General features: G+C 43.2%; 1 protein-coding gene across 1 annotated transcript; it reads right to left on the bottom strand.

Annotated features, from left to right (window-relative positions):
- Positions 1-2951: 2951 nt before the first annotated feature.
- Positions 2952-7922, bottom strand: LOC147614247 (putative pentatricopeptide repeat-containing protein At3g01580). Its single transcript, XM_086780792.1, has 2 exons — positions 7825-7922; positions 2952-7130 (listed from the first exon to the last, which is right to left on the bottom strand). Exon 2 carries the CDS (start codon positions 6832-6834, stop codon positions 3673-3675), a length of 3162 nt encoding a protein of 1053 aa, XP_086636918.1. The 5' UTR covers positions 6835-7130; positions 7825-7922; the 3' UTR covers positions 2952-3672.
- Positions 7923-11344: the final 3422 nt, after the last annotated feature.

Below are 11344 nucleotides of genomic sequence, written 5' to 3'. Positions count from 1 at the left end.
TACTTTCTATCTCAAACAAAGCTCTCAGAGAAGCAAATGAGAATGGCAAACTTTCTTTCGATGTTTCATTTTCAGATTGTACATACTCTGGGAAACAAGAATGCAATGGTAGATGCTTTGTCCAGGAAGCCGTATGTGGCTGCAGTTTCAATGGCCTCTCATGGGGACTTATCTGCCATGTGTGATTTGTATCATTTGGTTAGACACTAATTTTTTCCATATATGGTCTGATTTGATGGCTGGTCACTTGCATGCCTCTTATGTGATCAAAGAGGGTTATCTTATGAAGGATAACTGCTTATGTGTGGTGAAGGATATGCATCCAAAGGTTATGGAGGAATGTCATGCCCCACCTTATCTTGGTCATAGAGATATTTTACCTATAGTACACGTGATAGAAAGATATTTGATAGGCAAAATCCTCCACGTTTGCTTTAGCCTTTGCCTATTCCCTCGCAGCCATGGGAAAGCATTACTATGGACTTCATTATGGACTTGCCTAGATCCCCGCATGGGAATGATGCTATTTGGACCATCGTTGACAAGTTTAGCAAGCAAGCTCACTTCTTGCTCGCCGTCAAGAAAACCATTAAAGCCGATTATATGGTGAAGCTTTTCCTTGCTCACGTATTCAAGCATCACTGGTATGCCTAAGTCCATTGTTGGGGATAGAGATCCCAAGACTACGAGCCTCTTTTGGAGGGCTCTATTTGACAACATGGGCACTAAGCTTGAGTTCTCATCTGCTTATCACTCCCGAACAGATGGTTAAAGTGAGGCTACAAATTCTGCTATGTTGGATTTGTTGAAGTGTTATGTGGCAAATCAAAAGAGTGCCTGGGAGAAGTATCTTCCACTTGTAGAGTTTGCCTATAGTAACACGGTGCATGCTTCCATGGGAAATGCCCCATTTGAGATTAATCATCATCAATCATTCAATTGCAGAAACTATCTGCAGGCTTCTTTGGCTGGTACAACAGGAATAGCTTGAGCAATCCTCAAGACTGGTCCAAGTTCTAACAGTAGTGCTCCAGGGAGGTTGTGGGACACCATCCACCACAAAAAACTCTCTCCCACTCCTGCAACTCCCTGCTCCGGACACACCTTAGTCTTCTCTTTCGCAAACCCACATCGCTTTCAACATAGAAGAATCCCTCAGATAACCAACTTCAAAACAAACTGATAACCAACTTCAAAACAAACTCACAAGACCAGAGCAAGCTCTCTTAGCTCAACACCAAGGCTCTCAGAGAGCTCTCTCATACCAAACCTCACCAAAAAACTCTCTCCCTTTTTCTTCATGTGCAACAATACCCCTATCTCCATACCCCTATCTCCATGTATGCTTTCACCTACCCTATCTAATTCTGTCGGTAGCCACCATGCAACAAATCTAATAGCAGCTAGCTGATTACATCGAGCTATGAATAAGCATGTAATCGAGCTATGCTATGAATAAGCATGTAATCGAGCTATGAATCAGCAGCCGCCCATGGGGCGGTGGCGGGGTGAGAGTTGGCGCTGAGGCTGGGCTTGCGCGCACTGGCAACTAGTTGTAGTCGCCAAATGCCTGCCACTCCTGAGCTTGCTCCTTCTCGGGGTGAGGTGCCGTTGGAGGAGGTAGAAGGGGGAGAGGAGGGAGGGTGGCGTGGACGGAGCGGGGGCTTCACAATTGGAGCCGTGATCGCTGGGACAACAGATGCCCTGGGTGCCGCAATGCTACGAGGATAAGCACGGGCTAAGTGTCCCATCTGCCGACAGATGAAGCCCGAGAACCTGGAGAAGTCCATCCGCTGAGATGGGGGATCGCCAACTGATGGGCTAAGTTCTCCAGAGAAGCGACACGAATCCGGAGTGAGAGAAGTCTGACCACCTGAGAGTCCTCCGGGTAGCAAAGACCACGGGCGGTCACCCAAAAGCTGAAGAGTACCTATCGGGGGAAGGAGCGGGGTGGAAGAAGGGTCACAAGCAGACGGAAGGTCGGCGAAAGGGCAGGCGGACGGGCGCAAGAAGAAAACGGGAGAGGACAACAACGCGGAGGAGGAGCTGGGTGGGCGGAGGAGAAGGCGGTGGAGGGCGGGGCACAGGGCAGAGAGGGCTGCAGGGGGGAAATGGGCGGCGAAATAGGGCGCAGTGGGATGTGTGTAGTGACATGATGAATTTTTCAAAACATAAAATTCAAATTAGGATTTTATAAATATTACAAATATTCAAATTGATATTTAAAAGCATATATACACTATTAGTAAAATTGATCTTTCTAGATGGTCGGTATTTTGTTTTAGGCTCTTCAGGTATCAAATGTAAAAGTGATGGTCTTTACTTCTCTTTTGACATATTGCAACACACTTTTTTGAAATATAGTATGCAAAGAGAAAGATCTTGATTTTTTTTTGCTGTCCAGTCCTTAATACAATGCTCAATCAAACTTTCTGTGCAAGATGAAGATGGTGAGGGAAGCCTTTCCTCCATCAGAAAAAGTTGCTCCAAGACCACCCGTGAACTCACCATGGCTTGCTTTGCCTAAGGGTCTAAAGCCAATAACCCTTTTTTATAATCTAAGAGTATGAACTTGTGGCTCTTTGCACCTGAAAAATTGCAATCACTCAACTTAAGTTTTCTTATATGCGTAGGTACTTGTAGAGTTAATCCTTATATTGGTTTTGATGCACTTTGCTTGTTGATGTTGTATGGTTGATGTAGTTGTCCCTTCTATTGCTTTTTTTGCACTTCTTTTTTTTGATGTGGTGGTGGTGGTTGGCCCTTGATACTTCCTGTTCAAATTTTATGTTATAATGTTGGGTACGGTTAGCCCCTGTTGGCTCTATTGTAATTCTTAATGTTTTGTACTTCTTGGTTTTCCCGGTGCTATGTTCATGATGTTGTGTTGATGCTTTTCTTCACGCCGGTTCTACTTGTGTAGAAGGTAAGGTTCAACATTCATTTTATCATTTCATAATTCAAAACAAGAGTACCGAATTCTATAATGTGCAAGATGGAAAGAAAACATGCAGTTAGACAATATGTGCACCCAAAATTGCCCACTTTTTGGATTGGTACTAACGAGTTGTCTTAATCCTTTTTTCCATATTCTCCCCTTAGATCACCAAAGCCAACACCTCGCAGTTTTTGTTTCTTTGTGGAAACAATTCAAGGACTTGCAACTAATTCTATGAGATGGAAAAGAGTCTTCAGGGGGGCTACACACTTTACCTTGTCGAGCCCATGATACATCTAGCTTGAGGCCCGTTTGACTTGTTTGTATACCTTGTAACTGTCACAACTAGGATGTCCCATGAGGTATTTGCCAGCTTTCAGAAGAGCTCAATTCTCATCATTTGGTATAATTTGCCTCCCTTCCATCTCCTTCTGCCATGATGACATACTGTATGCACGCACAAGCTTTTCCGCATCCAGATTGATCCCACATCATCTTGCCCAGGTGTTACAGCCAGCCTAAAACAGTCAAGAGAACCTGATCGTAATCAGCAATTTCATGCTTGAACAAAGCCTCTATCCATCAGGTTCAAAACTCAATCATAGACATGTTACAGGTGCTCACAGCTCACTCCATAAGTCTATAGTGCAAGGACCCACACACCATCTCTCAAATACTGATCCATCTCTGGCAAAGGTTATTTTACTAACTTCACTTGTAACACAGATCCAGCTCTAGCCAGGGTTCTTCCACACATATTCACTCTTCTCGACCCACTGATAAAGTTCAGCATCAGCATAAATGTTTGACATCACAACGTATGCAGCAGATTGCTTGGGCTGTAGTTGCACTGCATGATCAAATGCACTCTTTCCAAGCTCTACATGGCCATGCTTCCGACACGCACCTAGCAAAGATAACCACATGGCCAGACTAGGCTGCATTGACATTCTTGACAAAGTGTCCCCCACTCTTTTAAAATCTCCAACACGCCCAAGAAGGTCTATCATGCAGGCATAGTGCTCGATCTCTGGAGCTAGCACGTAATCCCTGCTCATAATTTCAAAGTACTCAATACCTTTGTCCACGAGTCCATCATGACTGCAAGCAGAAAGAAGTGACAGTATTGTGAGACCATCCGGCTTGATACCAGCCTGCTGCATTTTCTCAAAAGTTTGATGGCTTGCTGCAACATTTCCATCTTGGGAATAACCTGCAATCAATGCACTCCATAGTGTTGCATCAAGCTGGGGCAGTGCATCAAATACTACCTGAGCATCCTCCATGCTTGCACAACCCCCATATGCGTGAATGAGAGTTGTCGCCAAAAGAGGGCTTAGATCATATCCTGCAAAGACAATAAGAGCATGGATTTCTCTACACGTTTCCACGTTTCCTGTCTCGCTGGAGGCTTGCAAGACGCAAACTAATGTAACATCATCAAAAGACGCACCTTCCTTGTGCATTTGTATGTACAGCTGTAACACTTGCTCTCCTTGTCCTTGATCTATGTATGCTGAAAGCATTGCGTTCCATACCACCACATTACGCTGAGATATCTTCCCAAACACGTCCTCTGCTTCCAAGATGCCCCCGCAATTACCATACATGCTAACAAGACTGCTACTCACAAAGACCTGTGATTCCAAGTCCGCTCTCCGAGCATCGACATGTAAGGCTTGACCAATTTCCAATGATATCACCTTGATCCATCGGCCATGTACAATGGTAGCAGCTTCTTTCCCTGCAAGAGTGGAACATGCTTGTAGGGCCATCACAAAGCTTCGCTCATTCGGACTTGCACTTTGCTCTTGCATTTGCTTGAAAAATTGTAAAGCTTGCTTTCCATCACCTAACTCAACATAGGCTGAGAGCATCGAGTTCCATGTGGCAATATCCCGCTTGGATAGCATACCAAACACATTCTCAGCTTCTACAATGCTACCACACTTGCCATAAACACTTACAAGGGCGCTACAAACAAAGAAATTCGAGCTAAAGCACTTCTTTTGGCCATCCGCATGAAGCGCCTGGCAAATGTCCAGGCATGCCACTTTAGAAGTTTCTTCCTCTCCAAGAATACAACATGCTTGAAGGGCCATGACAAATGTTTGCTCATTCGGACCAACGCCTTCATCTTGCATTTGTCGATATAGCCGTAAAGCCTTTTCTGCTTGACCCAGCTCTACATATGCTGAAAGCATTGCAGTCCATGCAACCACAGTGCGATGGGACATCCCATCGAATACTGTTTCTGCTTCCACAAGCATTCCACACTTGCCGTACAAACTCAAAAGAGTGCTACCAACAAAAACATTTGAAGCAAAGTTCCGCTTTCGTACATCAACATGTAACGCGTGGGCTAATGCTTGAGACATAACTTTTATCACCTCACCTTCCACGATAGTAGTTGCTTCCTTCTTTGCGTGGATGCAGCATGCTTGAAGAACCATCACAAAAGTCCGCTCATCTCCACTTACACCTTGCTCTTGCATTTGTCTATAAAGCTGTAGAGCCTTCTCTTCTTGGCCCTGCTCAACATAAGCTGAAAGCATCGCATTCCATGTTACTCTACTTTGATGGTGCGACCTACCAAACACATTCTCAGCATTCTGAGTGCTACCACACTTTCCATACATGCTCACAAGGGTGCAAACAACAAAGTCGTTTGATAGAAACCCACTCTTATGAGCGTCAGCATGTATGGCTTGGCCAACTTCTAATGGCATCACTTTGAATGACTGATTTCCTACAACAGCTTCCTCTGTCTTTGCTATTATACAGCATGCTTGAAGGGATGCATTAAAAGCCCACTCATTGGGACTCACACCTTCCTCTCGCATTTGCCGATACAGCCTTAAAGCCTTCTCTCCTTCCCCTTGCTCAACATATGCTGAAAGCATTGCACTCCACAACACACACGACGTCATGGCATTTTTAGCCAAGTCGGAAAACACATTTTCTGCATCCAAGATGCTCCCACATTTACCATACATACTAATGAGAGTGCTACTAACAAAGGCATCTGTATCAAGGCCCCTTCTCTGGGCATCAGCATGCAATGCTTTGCCCTTTTCTAGGTCATGTATGCTACCACAGGCTTTGAGAAGGATGACAAAGGTGTGTTCGTAGGGCTCCACACCTTCATCTAGCATAAATTGGTATAGTCTCAGTGCTTCCTCACCTTTTCCACTGTTGGTGTACCCAGATAGGACAGATGTCCAGGAAGAAACAGTTCGATAAGACAGGATGTGAAATACCTGAACTGCATGCTCAAGCCCCCCGCATTTGATGTAAGTGCTTATCAGAAGTTCAGCAAGGGGGCTGGAGGGAACAAAACCCTGGAGGGCCATATAAGAATGCAGAAGCTTAGCCTTAGTGAGAGCTCGCTTCTTGTTGCATGCTTTCAAGAGAGACCGGATTGCATCTTCAGAAAGATGAGTACTCTCTTGCTGCTTTTGGAATAGGACATCAAGTGCCTCGTCAAGTTGGCCGGCCTTGCAAAGACTTTGAAGTTCATCACATAATTCCTTGTGAAGCTGCCCCTGCAATTCATCATCGAATCCTAACCCTAATTCCTTGTCAAGGCATCCATCCTCGCACAGGCTTAAGGAATGATCCTCTGACCCTAACCCTGGCCCCCTGTCAAGCTTTCCCTCCTTGCAAAGAGTTTCAGATTCATCACCTGAACCTATCCCTAACCCTAAATCTAACGCTATGTTAAGTTGTGCCTCCTTGCACAGGGCATGTGATTCATTAACTAACCCTAACCCTGGCCGCACCCCTAATCCTAACCCTAGCGTCCTGTCAAGCTCATTCCCTATCCGAGGCGCCACATCAAGCTCATTGCGTAACCCCGACGAAGGCCATAATCCTGGCCCTAAACCTAGGGCCATTTCAAGCTGTATTGCAACAATACATTTCCTACACCTAACCCTAACCCTGCTGAGGTAGAACGACCGTGCACGCTTACCTGTTCCTGTACATCTGCAGGCTTGCCATGATCGCTCGAGACTTCTCCTCTGATTGGCTTATGACAAGATGCTCCCAGCCTTGATCAAAGGATGTGGATCGTTGAAGCTGTGGATGGACAGCTAGGTGGCCCAAGCCAGCCCCTGTGGGAAATTCCTGTTCTGTGGTGGCTTCATTTTGGAACGATTGAGCCCCAACGCGCTGTTTCGTTTGCATTTACCTTAGGCTTAGCCCAAGACAAATACATATATATATATATTTGCATTTCAAGTTCTTATCAATATATATCATTCTTTTTTGGGTGCATATATTCACTCTACACTATTAATTAATTTTTTTTGGGTGCATATTGGCAAACAACATAAGAAAGCTTCACTCGTGTTTTTCAATAAAGAAAATTTGGAAATATTGCCTTTTTTGTTTTTGACCAATTTTGATACAATGTGATGAAAAGGCTGTGTTGTTAAACATAAAGGGAAAGCATTTAATTACAATGGGACGGACTGCACATTGCATACCATATAACAAACTTGTAGAAAAGCTAGAGAAAACAACTATCTTCCTCACTGAGGCCCACATATTTACATACCTCAGGAGATAGAGGCACAAAACTATGTCCTTCTGCAATAGATATTTTAAAGTCTGTAGTCCTTTCCCAGACAAAAAGGAAAGATGTGTTATACTCTTGTTGTGGCTGTTCTTGCACATCATCTCATCAAACCACAATTGGGTTGTTTCGAGTGCCTAGGTTGTTGTTGGTCTCATGTTGCTCTTCTTCAGTGTTGTCACTGCCTTAGTCTTCATGTTGGGCTCGAGTTGCCGGATTCATTTGACTGAAATATCTTCTAGCAGGCTCTTCTTCCGAGAATAAAATTTCGTCGATGTCGATACATTGGGTGAGGTAGTTTCATTACTTTCCAAACAGCGGCCGATCTTTGCCTACTCATGCCGGAACTAGTTTCATTACTGTCGATACATTGGGTGAGGTGAGGTAGTTTCATTACTTTCCAAACAGCGCGGCCGATCTTTGCCTACTCATGCACCTTATTTTTTAAGTCTACCTGGCCATACATAGCATTATATAGTTATCTACCCCTTGTAATCTCTTCACTTGATATGTTGTGTGAAAAAAATTTGAAGTGTGGCTTATGCAAATCCTTCATACAATACCCTAGCATTCCTTCTAGTGTGTGCATCCTAATTTGTCGTAGCCCTATGCACATCACCAAACCTCCTTCAGGCTTAAACAGATCCCAACCCAAATATCTCTTAATGGTTTTTCCTATGCTAATCAACGATGGTGCCATTAAACTAGCCACCATTTAAAAGTGTAAGTGATTTAATGTGCCCCCTTTCTCTAATGCAAAAAGCCCTTTGAAGCATTCTATTCTAACAAATTCCTCTAATGGCTCCCAGGAAGACAGTTTAATATCACCATTTCCAATACCTATAGTCACAGACACCTCAAACAGTCTAGTTTTTTTCTCTATTGGGAATTTTGGTATCTTGTGAACCGATGGTTCGGATGTCTCTGGCTTTTTCCCTTTCTTATCTGAATATGTTGATCTTGCAGTTTACAAAAGTAGGCTATTCAAATATTTTAAAATCAAACATTATCACTCGAAATACAGTAGTCCGTCATATGTAAAGGTAAAAGGGAGGACAACATAAAGGGTTTTATAGTCTTCCAAATCGAATTGCAGAAAGTGCTTCTTATTATAAATTGGAAACATTTGTTTGTTACTTTATTACTTTGTTTCCAAAGGGCACATAAACAGTATACAATATACATATGTTAACAGGGGAGACAACACAAAAGGGTTTGTAGTGTTTGTGCTAAATAGCATATAAGGACACGGCAAAAAAAAACCATGCTATGACATGTGCATCATGGGCAAAAGAGAAGCATGCAAGAACACTGCCAAAAAAAACAATGCTATGACACGTGCATCATAATTGATTAATTAATTGCAACCATTGGAGCATCTAGAACACTTATTAGAGTGTGCTTGAGCTGAGGAAGGCTCGTTTATAGATTTCGACGTGTGTGGAAGATGCGTTTGCACATTGAGCAAATATGTCGGACAATCCAGTACAAATTGTGGGTGCCGGAACTACCCCGACAACCTACACAACAACAGGTTATAGCTCACAAGCAATGGTCAGAAGAAAGAGCATACAAAGTTTTGCATTATCTGTCTATATGTATCTCAGATGCTATACTCATACATATACATGATGCTGAGAATCCCAAGGATGCATGGGATACATTGGTAAAGCTGTTTTTGATACAGATACTAGTGCTCACATGTCTTAGTTGTTGCGAGATAACAGATTCATAATGTCTTAGTTGTTGCGAGATAACAGATTCATAATGTGAAACGGAAAGGAAGGAGCATCCATGATTATGTACAAGAGATAAAGAAATATGCAGATGCATTGGCAACAATCAATGCCCCCATGTCTAATGATGATTTGGTAGACATTACCTTGCGTGGTCTTGGCAAGGAGTATAAGTCATTTGATACAAGAGATAAAGAAGTATGCAGATGCATTGGCAACAATCAATGTCCCCATGTCTGATGATGATTTGGTAGACATTACCTTACGTGGTCTTGGCAAGGAGTATAAGTCATTTGATACATCCATCTCAATTCGGAGTACAGGTTTACCAGACTTTGATGAGTTGGTTTCACTCTTGCTTGTTGAGGAAATCAAACTCAGTGACTCTTTTCATGATGCATCTACTAGCCATAATGATAATGGCAGAAATCAGGCTTTCTATTCACAAAGGGGATTTAGAGGCAAGGGGAGATTTGCATCACGTGGTAATGGTCATGGATGGCAAGACAAGTCACCACAACAGAATTTTCAGCCTACATATGGTGCTAGAGGTGATCGTGGATATACACCTCAGAGAGGCAGAGGTAATCCTCTCGTGGGAGAGGACTTTGGCAAGGCCAACAAACATCTATGCAAAATGTGGAAGAAAATTTGGTCATATGGCACATGATTGTTTCCGCAAACAAAATGATTGGAGGGGGTAGAGCACAACATGGTGGACATTATGCACAACATGGTGGAAATTATGCATCAAGCAGTAATGATGGCAGTGCAAATCACTTGTTTGCCACCATGAAACATGTTGTGGGATCTATGATGTCGAATGGTGAAAGTGATGACACTTGGTATATGGACAGCATGAAACCATATGACTTGTCATGGCGAATAGTTTGAGCATATGAAGGCTATGGATGTGAAAGACTATGTGGAAATAGGAGATGATACCCAACATGCTATCACACATGTTGGAAGTGTACCATTGGTTATGCATAATGGTGAAACAAAGTCTATGGGCAGAAGGCAAGTTATTTAAGTTGGATGCTGGGATTCCTGAGTTGAAATCAGCCATGTTCTCTAAAAGCCAAAATGTGGTACAGGACATTGACATGTGGCATAAAAGGATTGGGCATGTGAACATACAAAGGTTAAAGAACATGTAAGCAAGAGGCATATGGTTAGTGGGCTACCTAGATTCAAGTATGATGGGAATATGCATGTTTGTGATGCCTGTCAGTTTGGAAAGCAGGTGAGATTACCGTTTCCTAGAGAAGGCAACATGAGTAGCAGGCCACTTGAAATAGTTCATAGCGATGTATGGGGTCCTGCACAAAACCCATCCATTAAAGGCAGCTTATATTATGTGATATTCATTGATGATTTCAGCAGAATAACTTGGATTTACTTTCTCAGAGAGAAAAGTGAAGTGTTGGGAAAGTTTATGGGCTTCAAAGCTTTTGCAAAGAAGCAATATGGCTCTTGGATAAAATGTTTGAGGAAAGATGGAGGTGGTGAATACACATCACATGCTTTTGAGCATTTCTTGAGAAAGCATGGCATAAGAAGACAGTTAACTTGTAGGTACACACCTCAGCAAAATGGTGTTGCTGAGAGGAATAATAGAGTCATTTGTGACGTGGCCAGGGCAATGCTCAATAAAAAGAGCATGCCAGACTATTATTGGGCAGAAGCGTGTGCCACCGCAGTATATATACTTAATAAGACACCCACAACAGCCATACATGGAAGTACGCCAGAGATGCGGCTTACAGGTTTTATGCGAGACATTGGACACCTCAAAGTGTTTGGTTGCATAGCGTATGTACATGTGCCTGATGAGAGAAGGAGGAAGTTGGATCCTAAGGCAGAAAAGTGTGTGTTTGTTGGTTATGCACAGGATCGCAAGGCATATAAATGTTACAATCCACAAACTAGGCAAGTGGTTATCTCACGAGATGTGGTGTTTGATGAACTTGCTGGTTGGTACAAAGCAAAGGATGAGGGTGTCATTGATTCTCTTAATGCTGATGTGCATGTGAACTTGCCACAAGCAAGTTCTATTTCTATGTCTGGGCCAGCATAGTCTGAGAGTAG

The sequence above is a fragment of the Cibotium barometz genome, chromosome 42, assembly GCF_041138505.1.
Source record: "Cibotium barometz isolate CiBa-2024 chromosome 42, ASM4113850v1, whole genome shotgun sequence".
NCBI classification, from domain to species: domain Eukaryota; kingdom Viridiplantae; phylum Streptophyta; class Polypodiopsida; order Cyatheales; family Cibotiaceae; genus Cibotium; species Cibotium barometz.
Note: the sequence above shows the minus strand (reverse complement) of the source record. Positions and strands in the feature narration are given on the sequence as shown.

Excerpts from the sequence above, each read along its gene's own strand:
- LOC147614247 (XM_086780792.1), bottom strand. The coding sequence starts at position 6,834 with ATGGCCCTAGGTTTAGGGCCAGGATTATGGCCTTCGTCGGGGTTACGC.